Below are 20,292 nucleotides of genomic sequence, written 5' to 3'. Positions count from 1 at the left end.
TTTAAGTCCATTCATTGTTTTACTATGTAATACATGTTTATGATTTGCAAGTTTGTTACTCGACTGGATAATAACACAGAACTTATGTTCTCAACATTTATTTTCTTGTCAAACATACATTAAAAACTGATTTAAATTTATATTAGCAATTTTATTAACTTAAGAAATCCATCACATCCTTATTACTCTTAAAAAGCCTGTGAATATGCTTTATGTCCATATAAATATATACAATAGAAGCCAAACACACCTTGAACTTAGTAACCACTTTTCAGAGTTCTTCGTAAAGTCTCAGTTTCATCTTCCTCATCTGTAAAATGAGCTAAATATACTGCACTGAGTTGTTAAGATGAATTATGCTGTGAGAGGACTTTGTACAAAGAAATTTTATTTTCAATACGTAAAGAATCATTAATATAATCACTCTATTAATTAAGGTTGCCCCATGGCTTTTGGATAATTTTATCTTCCTCTAGAGGGGATTAATTTTTGCTTCTAGCAGGCATGTGAAGATCTTTAGTCCAATTAGAGATTAAACCAATGAGAAGCTGAGCTTCGGTCTTTGTGTTGCCTGGTCTTATTTCCAGTTCATCTCTACTTTTAGGGTGTAGCCCTTTAGGGATTCCAAGTGAAAGCTATGAGTGTGTACCAGGGCTTCTTGTTGGGGACCTTGGACTCCTACTTTTGTCCCTTCCTTTTTTTTTTTTTTTCTTTTTTTACATTTTAATTAGTTATTATTTTTATATTCTAAGATGTTCCAGAGCAGTTGCGGGGGAGGGGGAGAGGGGAAAGGGGAGGGGGATGGGGGAGGAGGAGAATGGGGGGGTGGTCAATGCCCCCTCATGGTGGCACCCCCCTCATGCTGGCAGGGGAGCCCAGGGGGTTTCTGGCAGCTCCTTGGCCATGGCGTGGCTGCGTGTGGACTTTGGGGAGGGTGTGGCTGAGGCCCTGCGCAGGCTGCCCAGCTCCCCGCCAGGAGCCCGGGGCACTTCTGGCAGGATGCAGACATGGAGGGGGGGCGTGGCTGAGGCCCTAGGAACCCCACCTGTCCCACCTTCACTGTTACCGTCCCTCCTCCAACCCCCCACCCCAACGAGATAGCTAAAAGTTTCTCAGCTGCTGCTTTCAGCTCGGTTTTTCAGACTGCAACACACTGCTTGCTAATTAGCAAGTGCTTCAAGAAGAAAAGTAATGCCAAATATAATCTCTCAGCTTCTAGGTCTTGGCCCTTCAACTTCTTGCTGCTTTGATAGCTCTCCAATGACTTGGAACAGATTTTAAGAATATTTTCTGGCAGCTTTTCTAGTTGTTTTTGTGAAAGAATTGGTCTGCAGATAGTTTATCTTCCTTTATCAAAAGCAGAAAACTGACCTTGGAGTAAATCATTTAACTTCTTTGAGCCTCAGTTTTCTCATCCATAGGGTAATTAATGATCCTAACAATAATTATACCAGTATTATCGGGAAGGTCTAATAAAATAATAAAATAGAAAAAACTTCCTAACCCGTATGGTACAGAAATATAGTCTGTATGGCCCCCAATACTTTACACTTTCCTTGTGATGAGGGACAAGGCATCTGAAGTGATACCATCAAATAGTTTAAATCTAGCTCCATTCGAGAACTGCAACTCAGCTAGGCTGCATATGGGAAGAATTAGTCAGAGGCATGTACATAGTTGAAATAGTTGCAACATCTCAACATTTCCAAGAAATTGCATTAAGTGATGTAACATAGTCATATAACTGTATGTTAGCTAAGGTATTGAACATATGCACACTGAAGGGGTGAAAGTGGAAAATAACTGTATTCTTCCAGACTACAACTGGCTTTGTAGGTAATTCTTCCTTCGTTCTTTGGGTGAAATCTCAGGTCACTGCCTTGACTTTTCTGCTCACTCACAGATAATGAAAAGTCCTTAGCTGCTTCTAATCTCCCTCTCTATGTCTACACACTCACGATTCCTCATTTTAGTATTTCAAAAGTCATGTGTAAAAATTTAAAATATCATACTTTCAAGTTAAAGCTTTTCTCCTCCTCTAGAACTCAGAAAGGAGGAGGTGTGCTCAGCTTCTTCATTTCCTTGCTCCTTCCCCACTCCGACTCCTGCAGCGTTGGAGAGTGGTGGTGGGGAGGAGAGGTAAAGAGTAGAAAAGTTATTTTTGGTCTGATACAGTTGGGAGCTGGCATTAGTGCTTTCTGTACTTGGTAAGTATTTAATGCTGACTCATTTTCTTGTGGTTGTTTTGAAAGACCTTTCCATTCTCTTATTTCTCAGGAGTTCTTGACATGTAGGTCTGTGACTGGGCTGTTGAATTCATCTCTCTCAGTGGTCAACTCTCCAGTGGGTGTCACTTCAAAATTCCCTTGGATAGGGTCTAGGACCATTACCTGGCCAATTTGCTCATGAACAGGAAACACTCACATGAGAGACACCCAGACCATTCCTTATCTTGAAAAACTCTGGGCATGAAAGACCTCCCCAAAGCATCAGTCTCACTTTGCTCAACTATCAGAGCAGTTATCCAACCATAAACCCTTGTATTTTTTGGCATGGATTAGACAGTGGCCTGCCTGAGTCCCAATCTAGAGGGATGCATACTAAGCTCTCTTAGCAGCCCGCTGAATTACCTTTCTTTAGACATGAGATGGGTGGACCCACACCATTTTGATAACTTGTGGCCACATATCCTATTAGAATTCTCTCTTGGCCTCTCCAACCCTTTTCACAGACTGGAAGTCACACACTGGTTTCTAGACATCTACTTTGTCAGTTCTACTTTGGTGGTCTTACACCTCACTTTATAATCTGGGAGTAATTGGCACTTACTGCCTTGGGCTCTGAGCCAAAACTGAGTCAGGAAGTGTTCGTTTTTTACGTCCTCTACCCATGCTTGAAAGGAACAGTCACAACAAAAAAGCCCACTCTTATACAACTGTCAGCAAACACGGCATAGTTTCTGCACATCAAGGTTTCTAGAAAATGAAGAGCCGCTTTGCCTCTCCAAAGTTTGCATTTTTCTTAGTATGATCACAGATGCCACAGGCTGGAGAGGTAACGGTGAGGGGCTGCCCTCAAGCAGGCTTACAGGCAGAAAAAACGAGAAGTGGGTGGAGTGGAAGAACGCGAAAGGACTGTGTAAGAGCTCACCTGAGACGCTTCCCAGGGACTCCCAGGCATAAAGGGTGATGCGTACCAGAGGTCTGTGTCAGCAGAGGGGCCAAGACCTACTGAATGTGGATTATCATCTTCTGTGTGAGCCCATTTGCTCCATATTTCTGACACATTGCCACATTTCCCTTCTGGAAAATTGTACTCATTTAACTCCACCGGCAGTTATGACGGTCTCTGATAAAAGCCATTTTATATTAAAATCTTTGTTGGGTGACAATTACCCAGTATTGATTTATTTTACTGAAAACTATCTAGAATCAGAATTAGGCCCGAGCCCTGCCCGCAGAGCTGAGAGTGAGAAGGCTGCCCGGGCAGGAGGCGATGCTGACCAGCCTCCTCTGTTCAGCGTCGCGAGGTGCGAGTTCCCGCTCCGTGCCAGGCGCTGAGGGCGACACCAGCCACACAAGACACTACACTCGCCTGCCAAGAAGCTCCCGCAGATTTTGCAAACGCACATCAAAGCAGGCTCAGGACAGTTCCGCCTGAGACACTGCGCAGGACTCTTTCCACCGTCTCTGGCTCAATTCCCTCCCTCAGCAAATGGTGTTACAATTCCTGCCCTGTCAACCCCTCTGGGCTGCTGTGGGACACAAAGGAGACGAAACCGTGGAGACGAAAATGTGAACTCTGCTCCTGTATGGAATTATTACTAAAAATGAAGAGCGCGAGGGGAGCGAAGAGAGGCCAAGTGGCCTGGCAAGACAGAAGCCGGTGGCAGGGACGCTGGGAGAGCGTCCGGTAGGTCCGCCCCGGAGGCTGCTCCGGCGACTGCGGGCCTGGCCCCGCCCACGACGGTGCCCTCCGCCATCCACAGGCCCCTCCCCGCGCCGGCCCCAGCCCCCGACGTCGATCCCTCCGCCGCAACCGGGTCTCCACTGCGCCGGCCTCTCCGCCGGCGTGCCCGCCCCCGCGCGGCTTCTCCCGGAAGCGCCGGCGCAGCGTACCGGCATGGCGCGCGAGCAGGGCTCCTCGCAGGCTGTCCCCGCAGCGGCCGCGCTCTTCGCCTGGGTACGTGACTCCTCCCCTTGGCCGGGGTGGGACTGAGGGGCGCCGGGACGCAGGAGCGCCCGGCTTGGGTGTGGGTGGGCGGCTCGGGGACTGGGCGGCTGAAGTCCGAGCCGGCCTCTGGGTTGGAGGATCCTGGTCTGGAGGCTGAGGAGGAGAGGGCGGGGAGGGAAGCGTCTCTTCGAGGCGTGACGGAGAAGCCTGCTAGCTGGTGGGGTCGGGACTGAGGGCGGGGGGCTGAGGCGCAGCGAGAAGAACCTGCCTTCAGGGCAGAGCGTCTGCTTCCGCGAGAGCCCTCCGGCCGGGTAGCGCCTGGGAAGACAGCGCGGAGGGCTCAGCGGAGAGAGGATCATCCGGTCCCACAGCCCCGCGTGGGCCACCTGTGCTCCCCACCCTCCCCATGTCTGGAGGATGGAGGCCCTTCCCCAGCCCCACCCCAGCCTGGGGAGCATCCTTTGGATGCGAGGCCTGCGGTGTTTGGCCGCGCACAGGGCGCAGACCCTGCATATTTGCTGATGGGCTGCTGTGACCGGATCTTGCCTGTATTGGGGGTCTGGAAGTCTGGGCTGGCGTCGGTTTGAACGGGGCACTGAGACGAGGTCAACTTCATGTGTGGCTGGGAGAGAGGAGAATTTGTGCACAGGAGTGTGGCGGGCAGCCGACCGGCATGCACGGGGACAAGCAGACGTTGTGTCTTGTGGTTCTTCATAGCACGTATCGCAATTGTAATGACATGTATAATTTGTTAATGTCAGTCTCCTTGGCTGGAATGTACGCGTCGTAAGGGCGGGGAGCGTGCCTGTCTTGTTCACGGCGCCTCACTTGGTCCCTGGCACATTGTAGTTCCGTACCGAATATTTGTTGACCAAAGAATGAATGAATGAGTACCCGTGTGCCCGGCCAAGCGCTGGTGTTTGGGAAATACACAAAAGTGAAAGACTTCCAGCTCTTGGGTTGGGGAAGAGTATATAACACCTATATTGCTGTTAAAAATCAGTGTTTATTGACCAATTGAAAAAAAAGTAACGATCAGTGCAAGGCAGCACTTGTTGAATGTAAGACTGCAGTTTGGCAGAAGGGAGAGCATGATGTGGCCTGAGGTAGTCTGGCTGTCTGAGGTCTTTGAGGTGGCACTTGAGCTGGGGGTGGAGTTGGGGATTGAATGTGTCTCTGGCATTTTCCTCTGTGTAGAGGAAACATCTGACAAAAAAGCCTTTCAGATATGGCCTTGTCTGTACTGAAACAGAAATATTGTTGAACCTCACTCTATTGCTGTGCTTGGAGACTAGATGGTGTGTTCTTCCTGCTGCATAATCTGTAAGGGTAATTTAGTCTACTAGGGCTACCATAACGAAATACCACAGACTGGGAGGCTTAAATAACAGAAATTTATTTTCTCACGATTCTGGAGGCTCTAGATCCAAGATCAGGGTGTCAGCAGGCACCCTGATTCTCCTGAGGCCTCTCTTTGGCCTTCAGATATCTGCTTTCTTAACTGTGTCCTCACGTGGCATTTTTGTTGTGCATTAGCATCCCTGTTGTTTCTTCTTATAAGCACACGAGTCGTATTGGATTAGGGCCCTACTCTAATAACCTCATTTAACTTTAATTACCTCTTTAAAGGTCCTATTTCCAAACACAGTCATATTCTGAGGTACTGGAGGTTAGGGCTTTAACTTATGAATTTTGGGGGAACACAGTTCAAGTCCATAACAAGGGGATTTACCTTGTTGGGGGTGTGTGTGTGTCTGAGATGTGTCAGGAGTGTTTGTAAGGAAGGGAAGAAAATACTGTTGTAATAGGTTGTATTAAATTTTTCTTCCTCTTGCTTTATCCTGGATTTAAGTCCTCTTGCTTCATTACAAAAATTGGCCTTGCTGCATTATAGAAATTGGTATTATTATTTTTATTGTTATTATTATTATTTTCTTTGGTGGTTAGCTGGTACAGTGATCCGAACCCTTGACATTGGTGTTATCAGTACCATGCTGTAACCAAGTGAGCTAATTGGCCAGCCCAGTACCATATTTTGAACTCCAGAGTGCCCAATCAGATATTCAGTAGTCTACAGCCCTGGTAATGGAGCAGCCACAGAGATCTCAGGGCTGACTGAAAAATCCTGTGCATATGTACTCCACTCCAGCAGTTTTTCATTCAATCTTTCCTGCAGTAGGGATTCATAGGGTTTTATATTCATTCACCATATAAATATATGCACATCTTCTCTAAGCCAGCACAGTTTCAGATGCAGGGGAAATAGCAGTGAGCAAAACAAAGTTCTTGGCCTCATGGAGTTTACTCTCTAGTGAGGAGGTAGACAGTAAATGAGCAAACTAATAATCAATGTAATGTCAAGGGGTGATATAAAGAAAAACAAAGCAGAAAAAGGGGGTAAAATGATAGGGGGGTGCTATTTTAAATAGGGTCATACAATTATCTGCCTGCCAAGTAAGCTCTGGATTGATTCCTCGTATATCCTCTTTTTTTTTCTGTTTTCTTAGAGACACAGTAAAGTGTAGTGAAAGGAACAGGCATCCGACTTGTTACCTATCTAGCTATATAGCTATGGAAAGTTACTTAACCTCTCTGAGCTTTAGTTTCTTCATCTGTAAAATGGGAGTGATAATGCCCTTCTCCTTGGTTGTTGTAAGGATTAAAGGTGAATGCTCAGTTCATAGAGAAGCACTCAGTAATTGGTAGCTAATATTGCCCTTGAGAGCCTCTAGGATCCGGACCCCTGCCATGGCTTGCTCTTCCATCTTGGTGTCCTTACAGCCTAGGATGGCTGTGAAACAGACGACACGGGGAAGAATTTTGTATGGATGAATGTATTTTTTTTAGTTATTTTAAATCACTTTTCCTAAATACAGGTATCTTCAAAAACAAACATTTCAGAGGTTTTACTAATCTGCAGGATGAACCAGTTAGGAGTAGGTATTATAAGGATTTCTGAAATCTTTTTTTTTTTTTTTTGTCCTTTTCGTGACCGGCACTCAGCCAGTGAGTGCACCGGCCAGTCCTATATAGGATCCGAACCCACGGCGGGAGCGTCGCAGCGCTCCCAGCGCCGCACTCTACCAAGTGCGCCACGGGCTCGGCCCAGGATTTCTGAAATCTTAATAAGATTTTCTCCGCAGGTCTACAATTCCTTATCTTCAATTCTAAATACAAAAAGCTGTGAACACCCCAAACTTCCTAGACATAGGGCGATTTATAGCCTTTGCCCACTTATTGGAAGTATTTGTACCTTTTATTGCAGAAATATTACTGTTTTGTTTATGAGGTGCTGCTCCCAGATCTTGCCCCAGTATATATGATATATTACTTTTCTAAAATGTATGAAATACATCTGGTTGCAAGGATTTCATATTAGGGATTACAGACCTTTATTGTATAACAATAGACGTATTGCCTACCAAAGCAAAATCTGTTCCCTTACAGGAATCTCATGATGTGAATCTTGGAGTCACAAAACATTGTATTTGAAAAGGCCCTTAGAGATCATTGCCAGCCTCTTTTACTGTACAAATGAAATAACGATGTGCCTTGCCTGAGGGCACAAAATCCTCAGCTAACTGATTACAGAAAGTCATTACCAGTTTTCCCAGTGAGGGTGTTGGGAGAGGGACAAGAACTAGTTCCAGAGTGTTTCTCATCCACTTTGTTCCCATTTTCTCCTTATTTTATCTTTCTTTAGCATTTATCAGAAGGAACCCTTGTGCTGTCTCCCAAAGGCAATACATGGGGGCTGTGGCATTGGGAAGGAATGGTGAGGAATATAACTGGATAAGTTGTAGATGCCAAGGACTCCCTTCACATGGAAATCATGGTGTTCTCAGGATGGGGCCACTGTGTAAATTTATTTCGGTTGCATATAGCAACCTCTTAGGAATGAACCTAATATTATAGGTTCTGAGAGGTATTTCAAGGTGAGGAAGGTAGGGACAGATAAGTAGATGTTGACAATTGTGGTTCTTGCACTTGTTCACCCTTGGCTTATTTTATCCCTAGGGTGCAAATAGCTATGGGCAACTTGGCCTTGGCCATAAGGAAGATATGCTTTTGCCCCAGCAACTGAATGATTTCTGTAAACCTGAGTGTGTCAGGAGTATCACAGGAGGAGGGGGCCACTCTGCAGTTGTCACAGGTAACTTCCCTCAAAAGTAGACAGCCACTTATTTTCTTAGTTAGACATTTCCCCTAGGATGTTATATTGCCATCTTTTAGCCTTTTGCATTTTGGAAAGAAAAACAGTTTTGTGAAAGAGCCAAATTGCCATTAGAGAATCATAGATTGTCAGAGTTAGAAGGACTTCAGAAATCTTCTAGGCCACCCCCTACCCCCTCATTATATAAATGAGGCTCACAGAGGAACATTGATTGCTTAAGGTCACAAAACAAATTAGTGGCAGACTTATAACATCTGTTATATTTTATACCATATATTGCTATTTAATTTTCACATGTGAGTTAGAGGGCTTTACAGTTAGATTGAATATTCCTTGAGAGCAAGAACCTTGTATTTTCCTTAATCTTGCCTCACAGTATTTAGGATAGTACTTAAGAAGTACTACAAGTGCTACAATATTGCAAACAAGGGCATATTACATCTGGTTAAGAACATGAGCTCTGGAATCAAACTGCATGGGTTCAGATCCTGGTTCTGTGACTATCAGATGTGTGGCCTTGGGCAAGTAATCTCCCTGTGCCACAGTTTTCTCATCTGTTACATGGGGATAATAATGGTGGATGAGAAGAATTGATGAGTTAACAAGGCTACATCAGGATTTTCATGGGTCCTTGGCACTTTTGCCTTCATCGATCCCTTCCTCCAAAAAGAAATATTAAAAATTATATTTCACAACCGTATTGATATAAACATGAATATAATCCAGGCTGCAATTAGTATTATATGACGGTACTTCATAAAGTTCATGGAAATTTGGATCCCCACACCAACCAGCTGCCAAAAAACAAACAAAAAAAACCAAAGTTCATGGAAAAATAGAATTAAAAGATAATATGAATCTTCCCATGAACTTTTCGAAGACCCTTTGTGTATGCATTATTATTTATTTTTTTCTCATTTTAAAATAATTTAAAATTAAGCCATTCTTGTGGGCCTCTGAAAGTATCATGGGGCCTAGTCACTGGGTCTAAAGGATGTCAGCCCTTCAGGTAAAGCTCTTGGAACACTACCTAGCACATTCTGAGTGTTGAGTAAACATCGGCTTTTCTTGTTACAGTAGCTGCTCAGTTTGGTGATTGATTGTTCACTGCTCTAGGACTTGGAGTTTTTATTTAGATATTAGATTTGAGGCCCTTAGCCCTACATCATTTGGCTCCAGAACACATTAATGTATGTGGTTTATAAACTTGTGTGGGAGAAAAGTTATTGGTCCGTGACTCCAAATGATTAGTAAAATCCTTTTGCCCACTTTGGCAGTTGTGATTTCCCCTCGCACACTATCACTGAAGCCTTTGTATTTTGCAGATGGAGGAGGCCTTTTTGTCTGTGGCCTGAACAAAGATGGGCAACTGGGGCTCGGTCACACGGAGGATGTTCTGTATTTTACCCTCTGTAAATCCCTCCTTGGCTGTCCCATCCAACAGGTGGCTTGTGGCTGGGATTTTACTATTATACTCACAGGTGAGTTCACACCTAGGTAAATCTTTATCAGCACAAAAGCTTTGGGTGAGAACAGCATGATGATGGTGACCACCGATTAAATGAAAGCCTCTTTGTGTTTACAAAACTCACACAAATGTTTTCTATGGTTGTCAAAGAAAGCTGGGGGTTCCTTTTACAAGGAGAATTTTAACAGTAAAGGGGATTGGGATTGGGCTGGAAAACTTTTGCCAGAGACTGGGGAATAGACTTTGGCACTTATTGTCCCAAAAGTTTATGACAACTGTGGGTTTGGGCTAGCTAGCCTGTAGTGCCAAATAAGGGTTACTCGTCGGAGAAGTATGAGGAAATAGAGGTTTCCATAGCAATGATAGCAGCTTTTTCCCACTCAAGGATTAAGAAAAAAGGTAGCTGGGCAGAACTGTTTGGTCTCTATGAAGCCAGATAGCAGAATAGGATGTAGAGGGATATGGTTAAAGGGTTAGTAGAATAATGCTCTTGGAAGCAGCTGGCAGGATTTACTTTGTCAACTGACTTCTGTTGCCTTGAAGCAGTTTTGACCTTACTTTTCAGCTTTGCCCTGTCTAGCTGGCCATTCTGGTTTTAAGGGACCATCGGTGGTTGGTGACCAGACTCCCTCTTTGTCAAAGTCCTCTGGCAAGTGCATCTTGTGACTATGTCACTCTCCTGCCTCAAACCCTTGTGGGTTCTCATATGCATAGCTCAAATTCCAAGCTTTTTAGCACACGTCCCTCTATAACTGTTTCCTACCTATCTCTGTTGCCTTGTCTTTTCTTCTCTACACTCCTCATGCTTTTCTTTCTTGTAATACTAAAGAGTACATGCCCTTCTCTCTGCATAGAACAACTCCTCTTGTCTCTCGATGAACTTTTATCCCAGCTCTCAGATCCTGCTTAGGTGTCACCATTTCTCTTCTGCAGAGGGGTTCTGCAATATGTGTATTTGATAGTACTCATTAGAATCTACATAATAGCCATCATTTATGAAATTCTTATTGTGGGCCTGAGATTGTGAGGATTCAATAGAGGTTGTAGGGATTTAATGAGTAGCATGCTATTTCCTGCTCACATTTGGAACCAATTGTGAGAAAGGCACAGAGCAGTCAGAGTTGGACATCAAACTATTGGCTTTTTCACTGATATAGGCTAAATTGGAGGACAGGGTTCATTGTGAGGCCAAATGGTTCTAACACTCCTTTGGTCCAAACTTACCCCCCAAACTCTAGGCCTTCCCCACAGGGGAAGCCCTTACTATGTGTCAGCCCAGAATGCCTGAGGGGAAGGTGCCAAGCCATACATGTCCTGTCCCTTCTCCGAAACTCACCAATTTGTTAGGTGACCCTTTGTCCCCTAGAAAGCAGTGAGTATGGGGAAGGGCAGGGAGAAAGGGCTGGAGTGTTACAGCAGTGAAAATTCTGTCACATGGAAACATGAAAAGAGGGGAATAAGTATCCTCCCATCCTAATACTAGGCGCCAGGCTAACTGTTCTACACAGATAATCTGTTGTTAATGAGATAATGTAATAGATAATCTGCGTAGAACACTTAGCCTGGTGCCCAGTGTTTTCTTTCCTAGAGGATTCAAAGCAGGGATCGTGGTCTGAGTGCACTGAAGCACAGGATCTCTGCCATCTCCTCTTATCCTTTTTGTACCTCTCACTCTTCAGCATTTACCCCTTGTTCACAGATCTCTTACTTCTTAGATGTGTAATGTATGTACTTGTATTTTGCAGAAAATGGTCAAGTTCTATCATGTGGATCCAACTCTTTTGGCCAATTAGGAGTTCCTCATGGGCCTCAAAGATGTGTGGTTCCCCAGGTCATTGAGGTGAGGACAGTTAATATTTAGCTTGCTCATGTCCTGTTACAGTGTTTTCAAGGCACTACGGTTTTCCTTACCCAGAGTAAAAGGCTGGCTGGGACCCTGAAGACTTATGGGGATAGGGGAATTTGAGTTGAAAAATAAGTCCGTCTGGGAAAAATTAGGTTGGGGGGAATGGATGTTGTGAGTGAAAAACCTCTGTTAGTCCTCATATACATTATAACGTTTTGCGAAATAAAACAGTAAAGATAATACATCTCATAAGGACAGTAATTATATTTTACAATTCTAAAATTAGTAATAATGGGAACTATGTTAGAAACAGGTCCAGATAGAAGTGACTTACCAAAAGACACTACACTAGGCAAATGGCATAGGGCAGTGCTGTCCAACAGAAATATAATGCCAGCCACATATGTAATTTAAAATTTTCTAGCAGCCCCATTTAAAAGGGTAAAAAGAAGCAGGTGAAATTAATTTATATTATTTAAAATTTTTATTTATTATTAGCACATTCATTCTTACAAATCATGATATTTCTTTATGCCCTTTGCCCAACCTGTCACTTCCCAAACCTCCTCCTTCCCTCCCCCAACCTTAGCATCCTTAGGTTTGTTGTCTCCTTCTGAAAGTTCAACTTATTGTTGTGGTCTTTTCTTACTCTCTTTTCTTCACTCCTTCCTTCTTCCCTCCCCCCTCCTCCTTTCCTTCCTTTCTAGCAGCCAGTTATGAGTGAGAACATGCTGTATTTCTGTTTCTTTGTCTGGCTTATTTCACTTAACATAATTTTCTCCAGACTCATCCATGTTGCTGCAAATGGCAGGATTTCATTCTTTTTTATGGCTGAGTAGTATTCCATTGTGTATATATACCACATTTTCTTTATTCAGTCGTTTCTCAATGGACACTTAGGTTGGTTCCATATTTTGGTTATTGTAAATAGAGCTGCACTGAACATAGGAGAGCAGGTATCCTTTCAGTGCTCAGCATCACTAGTCATCAGAGAAATGCAATTCAAAACCACATTGAGATATCTTCTCACTCCAGTTAGATTGGCCATTGTTAAAAAGACCAAGAATAACAAATTCTGGTGGGGACGCAGGAAAGGGGAACTCTTTTACACTGTTAGTGGGACTATAAACTAGCACAGCCATTACGGAAAACAGTATGGAGGTTTCTTAAACAACTACGGATAGATCTACCATATGATCCAGCAATTCCACTGCTGGTTATATATCCAAAGGAATGGAAATTAATTTTTTAAATAAAGCTTTATTGAGATATAATTCACATACCATAAAATTCATCCTTTTAAAATGTATAATTCAGTGGTTTTTAGTATATTCACAGAGATGAGCAGCCATCACTAATATCTAATTTTAGAACATTTTCATCACCACCAGAAGAAACTGTACCTGATAGCAGTCACTTCCCATTCTCCCCTACCCCAGCCCCTGGTGACCACTAATCTACTTTCCGTCTGTATGGATTTGCCTGTTCTGGGTATTTCATGTAAGTGAAATCACAGCATATGTGGCATTTTGTGACTGGCTTCTTTCACTTCAAATGGTATTTTCAAATTTTATCGCTGTTGTAGCATGTAGGTGAAATTAATTTTAATAACTTTTTAACTAACTAATCCAGTGTATCCAGACTATTATCATTTTAACATGGCATCAATATAAAATTTATTAAAGAGGTAATTTTATATTCTTTATTTTGTAGTAAGTCTTTGAACTCTGGTGTACAGTTTTTACTTACACTGTGTCTCAGTCTAATTACATTTCAAGTGTTCAATGGCCACATGTAGCTAGTGGCTACCGTGTTGGATGGCACAAGTGTTAAACAGGATTCTTGGCCCTAGTTCAGAGCTCTTTCAGTGCATTGTATTTGAAATGGATACATTTTTATGAAGTCTATACTGTAAATTATCACAATTGAATATGGAATCATTAAAGAAATATGTTAGAATCTAAAATGAGTTTCACCACCTAAACTGCCCCAATCCTGTGTAATTTCCCTAAGCTCTGAGTAAGACTGGGAGATCTGTTTTCACTGGAGAGAGCTTGGGGCTTCTCCTGTCATCTTGCTGAACTCGATTGCTAGTCTTTGGCGTGTTATTTGGGGTAATGGTTCCCATGCTTTGCACAGAAGTCTAGGCTCTGTAGTCCCTGATGTAGGAAGTATTATAACTCCCAATTGTAATAAATGGCCTTGTAAGAACCTACATATGTTATAATTAATTTAGCTTAATTATAAGTCATATAATTAAAGAAGACAGAGAGGAAAAATGGTTAAAATATGTTGGATGACAGTGCCAGGAAGTGAAAATATTTTGACAGGCATTCTGTGGAATAATGGGAGGAATGTGCCAAAGTGAAATATACTAGAAATTCATTCATTTATTTAATAGCAACTATTGTGTGTAGGAACTGTGTTTAAGCAGTAGAGACAAAGGTGAATCAAATCTGTCCTAGCATTTGAGAGTCTTATAGTTTAATAGTACATAATAGACACATAAATACCTAAATGCAATAGCATGTTAGACCTATGATAGATGCATGTATAGCCCCAAGGGAGAGAGTGTTAAAGTCTTCCCTAGGGAAAGGTGAGGGTGAGAATAGGCTTAAGCTAAGTCTTAAAAGTTGAGTAGAAGTTTACCTGGCTTGGGATAGGAGGGTGCAGAGAATAGGTGCAAAAGAAGAGCATTCTAGGCAGAAGGAACCATGTAAGCAAAGGTATATAAGTAGAAGACAGGAGGGTTAGGGATACTGTAACAGTTTAGTATGGGTGGAATATAAAGAAGTGGTGGACATGCCAGAGTGGAGTAATTGGGTGGGGGGGAATCAGGATAGTAGCAACAAATGGTAAGAACAGCATGTTAGGAAGGGGCCAGATAGGATAAAATGGAGGATGGATCGAAGGAGGACTACTTAGGAAACTCTTGCTAATAATCGAGACAAGAGATGATCCTGGCCCAAATTAGAGCAGCAGCAGTGGGAACAGAGAGGAAGAGATGGAGATGAATAGTGTTGAAGAGACTGAGTCCACACATAAAGCCCTTAAGTTAATTTTGGAAAAAAAAATAAGGAAAAAATTTAAAGGACAGTATGTTCAAATTGTATTAGTAGTAAAATTTGATTTTCCCCAAAGCTAATGTGATCAAGGAATCCATTGACAGAAGTATAGTCTGCAGAAGCAGGAAGGCCAGAGTTCTGTCCCTTGTGCTGGACAGGCTGCATCTGGGATGTTGTGTACTGTTGTGGATTTGGTGCTTAGGCCCTGGGCATAAAGGTGAATAAGACTCAGGCTTTGCCCTTGAGGTTCCTAAAGTTTAGAAAGACATTGTGGACCTGTAAATAAACAAAAATGATTAAACCCCAAAGCGCTGTGATTGATGCATATACAGACCCTTTAAAAGAGAAAGATTGAGCAACCAGAGCTTATTTAGAGGAGAGAAACCAGGAAAGGGAGAGAATTTGGGACCTCATGATGACTGATGGGTCTGGGGATATTTGGCCTAAAGAAGAGAGCTGCATTACTTATGTATTGCTGTGTAACAAATTACCTCAAAACTAAGCAGCTTAGAACAACAAACATTTATTATCTCCAGTTTCTGAGGGTTAGAAATCTAGGAACAGCTTAGTTGGTCTCTCATGAGGTTGCAGTCAGGATGTCAGCTGGGTCTGCATGCTGTCTTTGAAGGCTCAACTGGGCTGGTGGATCCATTTCCAGGCTCTGTCATGTGACTGTTGGCAGGAGGCTTCATTTCCTTGCCATGTGGGCCTCCTGTCTATGGGACTATGATTTTTGAGAGAGAGACAGAGAGAGATACCAAGCAGAAAGCCTTAGTGCCTTTTATCACCTAGTCTCTGAGTGACTCATTGCTTCTTTATTCTTTTCATTAGAAGCGTGTCACTAAGTCCAGCCCACACAAGGGGAGGGCATTAAAATTAAGCTCCACATCTTGAAGGGAGGAGTATCAAAGAATTGAAGGACCTATTTTTAAAACCACCACAAGATGTCTCAGAGAGGACATGACAACTGTCTTCAAATATTTGGAAAGCGCTGTCAGAAGCTACAGGCAGATAGGTTTGGCTCCACCTAAAGAAATAAATGGGACTATGCAGAGATGGAACAGGCACCTGAGGAGGTGATGAGCCCTGTGTCACTGGAGGTAGGTGTTCGGCAGGGGTTGGACAGCCACTTGGTGGGATGTTGTGGAGGGGTTTCTAGCATTGGATAGCAATTGGACTGGATCAGGGGTAGGAAAACCAGAGCCCTTGGTAAATAAAATTTTGTTGGAGCACAGCCATGCTCATTCATTTATATAAGGTCTATACCTGCTTTTGTATTACAATGGCAGAGATGTGTAGGGTGACAGAAACCGTATGGCCTGTGAAGTCTAAATATTTGCTATCTGGCCCTTTACAGAAAACATTTACTAGCTCCTGGACTGGAAGACCCTTCCAACCCTGAGAGGGTATTATGATATGGTATTTTAAAAAGGCTTTTTTCTTTTAGGGATAAATGTAGAGGTATTTATGGGTTGAAATGTGTGTGGGGGGGGGCGCTTTAAACCAGTCATATACATAAGGAGGACCATGCTGCATTGCATTTGGTCATAAATTACACAAAATTTTGTAAATGAATAATTCTGAGATTTAAATCCTTTTCTTTATTTTGACAGCTCCTGAAAGAGAAGGTTGTTTGTATTGCTGCTGGGCTGAGGCACGCATTAGGTGCTACAGGTAATCATTTTGCGTTTATTTTCTAAAAAGGCATGTAATAAAGAGGAGCCAAGCTTTAGGAGAAAAAACCTTTAAGGAGTATTTCAAAGGGTTCTGCTGTTGTATGGTTCTGATTAAAAGGAGGGAACATAAGGCAGAAGTCATGTGGGAAAGGCTGTAGCAGGTAGGGAGGAAGGAAATGATGTCTTCTAGCTCTTTAAGTTCTAGGCATGGTGCTAGGTTCTGTTGATTTATTACCTCATTTAAACCTCACAACCAGGAAGTGATGTGAGTTAAATTTTTATATATGAAGAAACTAAGGCCCAGAGAGGTTAAAGCACTTGTGTAAGGTTATGCAGGGGATAAGGTATTAAGAGGTAGAGCTGGGATCAGAGTCTGGGATGGTCTGGGTTCCAACGCCCACATTCTTTGTGGTGAACTGCACTGTCTTCCTAGTGGATTTTTAATGTTTATTAATTTAATAGCTTCAAGTGAGCTTGCCGCCTTATTGTGGGTGGGTGATAGGACCGATGTTATGTGTGAGGTGGAGAGGGGAGGTGGCATGTGGGAGAGCAGTGACCCTTTTATCTCTCCCCTTTTCATTTTTCTACTCTCACTCCTTTGGGCTGAAGGACAGCACTAAACGGTTGTGGCAGCCGAAGCTTAAGTGCTTGGTGAGTCCATTTGTTGAGTGAAGAAGCGAGAGAGGAGGTGAGGAAGAGTTCAGTGTGGCACTGTGCTGATGGTCTCCAGAAGCTTAGTGTTATTATACTTTTTAAAAAAAATTAAACTTTTTGTTTTGAGATAATTGTTGATTCACATGCAGTTATAAAAAATAAAATAGACCTGCAGTGTTCTTTTCCCAGTTTCTCCCAGTGGTAACATCTTTCAAAACTTTAGTGCAATAGTACAACCAGGATGTTGACATTGATACAGTTAAGATACAGAACAGTTCCATGACTACAAGGATCCCTCATGTTGCCCTTTCATAGCCATCTCACTTTCTAACTGCCCCTACCTCCTTCTTGTTAGCACCACGCTCAGCCAGTGAGTGAACCAGCCATCCGTATATGGGATCCGAACCCGGGACCTTGGTGTTATCAGCACCGCACTCTCCCGAGTGAGCCACAGGCCGGCCCCTGCCCCTACCTCCTTCTTAGCCCCTGGCAACCACTCTTCTGTTCTCCGTCTCTATAATGTTGTCAATTCAAAAATGTTATATAAATGGTGTTAGACCGTATAAAATCTTTTAGAGTTGGGTTTTTTTACTCAGCATAATTCCCTGGAGATTCATCCAAGTTGTGTTTATTAATAATTTATTTCTTTTTATTGTTGAATAGTAGTCTGTGGTATGGATGTGCCATGCGTTAGTCTGCTTGGGCTCCATAACAATACCACAGACTGAATGGCTTAAACAACTGAAATTAATTTTCTCACCATTCTGGAGGCTAAAAGTCCAAGATTAATGTGCTGTCAGAATTAGTTTCTGGTGAGACCTTTCTTCCTGGCTTTTCATGGCCACCTTCTTGCTGTGTTCTCACATGGCCTGTGAAGAGAGAGAGATTTCTGGTGTTTCTTCCTCTTCTTATAAGAACACCAGTCCTATTAGATTAAGTCCTCACCCATACGACCCCATTTAACCTTTATTACCTTGTTGTAGGCCCTATCTCCAAATATAGTTAGGGCTTCAACATCTGGATTTTGGGGAGACACAGTTCAGTCCATAAAAACCACAGTTTGTTTAAGCAGTCACTCATTGAAGGACATCTGGGTTGTTTCCGGTTTGGGGCTATTATTAATAAAGCTACTATAAACGCTTGTGGACAGGTTTTTATATGAACATAAATTTTTATTTCTCTGGGATAAATGCCCAGGAGTGTGATTGCTGAGTTGTAAGGCAGAGATTACACTTTTGTAAGCAGGTTCTTCTCTCAGAAATCAGCAAGGCAGGAGAATTGCCTATCATTTGTTTATTTCTCCCCTTCTTACAATTTTGTGTAATTGCTAGTCTTTCTTTTCTTTTTTTTTTTCTTAAAGATGACCGGTAAGGGAATCTTAACCCTTGACTTGGTGTTGTCAGCATCACGCTCTCCAAAGTGAGCTAACCGGCCATCCCTATACAGGGATCCGAACCAGTGGCCTTGGTGTTATCAGCAACACACTCTATCAATTGAGCCACAGGCTGGCTCCTTCTTTTCTTTTTTTTAAAACAGCTTTATTGGGGCATAATTGATATAGAAAGAACTGTGTGTATTTCATGTGTATAATTTGATGGGTTTGGACATATGCAAATACATGTATTACTGTCACTATAATCAAGATAATAGATGTATCCAACACCTCCCAAGGTTTCCTTGTGTCTCTTTGGATTTTGTGTGTGTGTGTTTATGGCAAGAACACTTAAAACATGAGATCTACCCTCTTAACAACCGTTGAAGTGCACAGTATTGTATTGTTAACTGTAGGCACTCTTCTACACAGGTCTCTAGAACTTATTCATGTAGCATGGCTGAAGCTATACCCGTTGAAAAACAGCTATTTCCCCTGTCCCCTAGTTTATGGCAACCACTATTGTATTCTTTGCTTCTGTGAGTTTGACTATTATAGATACCTTATATAAGTGATATTATTCAGTATTTGTTCTGTTTTTGCCTTATTTCACTTAGAATAATATCATCCAGATTTGTCCATGACCGTTTTCCTTCTTTTCTTTTTTTTTAAAAAAGATGACCGGTAAGGGGATCTTAACCCTTGACTTGGTATTGTCAGCACCACACTCAGCCAGTGAGCAAACCGGCCATGCCTATATAGGGATCCGAACCCGTGGCCTTGGTATTATCAGCACCACACTCCTGAGTGAGCCACGGGCTGGCCCTCATTTTCCTTCTTTTTTTAAGGCAAAATAATATTCCATTGTATGTATGTATCATATTTTCTTTATCCATTCATCTGTCAGTGGACACTTGGGTTGCTTCCATGTTTTGGCTTTTGTGAATAATGCTGCAATAAACATGGGAGTACAGATATCTCTTCCAGATCCCAATTTCAAGTCTTTTGGATATATACCCAGAAGTAGAATTGCTGGATCATATGGTAATTCTATTTTTAATATTTTGAGGAGCTACCATATTGTTTTCTACAGTGGCTGTACCATTTTACATTCCTACCAACAGTGCACAAAGGCTCTAATTTCTCTACAAATTCACCAAAACTTATTTTCTATTTTTTTGATAGTAGCATCCAAATGAGTGTGAGGTGGTATCTCTTTGTGGTTTTGATTTGCATTTCCTTAATGAGTAGTTATGGTGAACATCTTTTCATGTGTTTATTGGCCATTCATATGTTGTCTTGGAGAAATGTCTATTCAAGTCTTTTGCCCACTTTTTAATCAGGTGTTTTCTTGTTTGTTGAGTTTTAGGAGTTATCTGTATATCCTGGATATTAACCCCTTATTAGATATCTGAAGTCTCTTTTAATCTATATTTTTTTTCCCCCTGGCAATTTATTTGTTGAAGAGATTGTCAGTTTTGTTTTATTACAACACTGTGTTTTGCTCACATTGTGCTCAGTGGTTATAGCTTATTTTTCACAACGCAGGCTTGTCTGTTAAAGCCTAAAGGACCGTTGGTTATAGGATACTTCTAGAGGAGCAGAACCTTAATGTTGCTATTGGGTGATGGATCATAGTTGCACACATCTGACTGTAGACCAAGGACATGGAATTTCATCTATTTGTTTGTATGAAGTTCAGAAAATGGGTACATGAATTAGATTCAGTGGACATGGAAATAAAAGGCCATTCCACTGAAACTGAGGCTCTTAAGCTATCTTGCAGTGATAAATATGTATTTATTTGTTAATTAGGAATCTTTGAATTCATCTTGGTATAGTGGAAAGGGCACTATATTAGGTG

General features: G+C 42.4%; 1 protein-coding gene across 5 annotated transcripts in view; it reads left to right on the top strand.

Moving 5' to 3' along the window:
* Positions 1-4,107: 4,107 nt before the first annotated feature.
* SERGEF (secretion regulating guanine nucleotide exchange factor) overlaps positions 4,108-20,292 on the top strand; it is a 271,297-nt gene continuing 255,112 nt past the window's right edge. For 3 of the 5 annotated variants that reach the window (XM_063094499.1, XM_063094498.1, XM_063094495.1), the window contains exons 1-5: positions 4,108-4,182; positions 8,191-8,326; positions 9,673-9,828; positions 11,561-11,655; positions 16,340-16,400. In XM_063094499.1, coding sequence (XP_062950569.1) covers positions 4,123-4,182; positions 8,191-8,326; positions 9,673-9,828; positions 11,561-11,655; positions 16,340-16,400 — 508 coding nt within the window. In that variant the 5' untranslated portion in view covers positions 4,108-4,122. Of the gene's footprint in view, positions 4,183-8,190; positions 8,327-9,672; positions 9,829-11,560; positions 11,656-16,339; positions 16,401-20,292 lie in introns of those variants that run through there. The other 2 variants (XM_063094497.1, XM_063094500.1) reach the window with 2 other exon arrangements.

Source organism: Cynocephalus volans, chromosome 4, assembly GCF_027409185.1.
Source record: "Cynocephalus volans isolate mCynVol1 chromosome 4, mCynVol1.pri, whole genome shotgun sequence".
NCBI classification, from domain to species: domain Eukaryota; kingdom Metazoa; phylum Chordata; class Mammalia; order Dermoptera; family Cynocephalidae; genus Cynocephalus; species Cynocephalus volans.
This window is presented reverse-complemented; position numbering and strand designations above follow the sequence as displayed.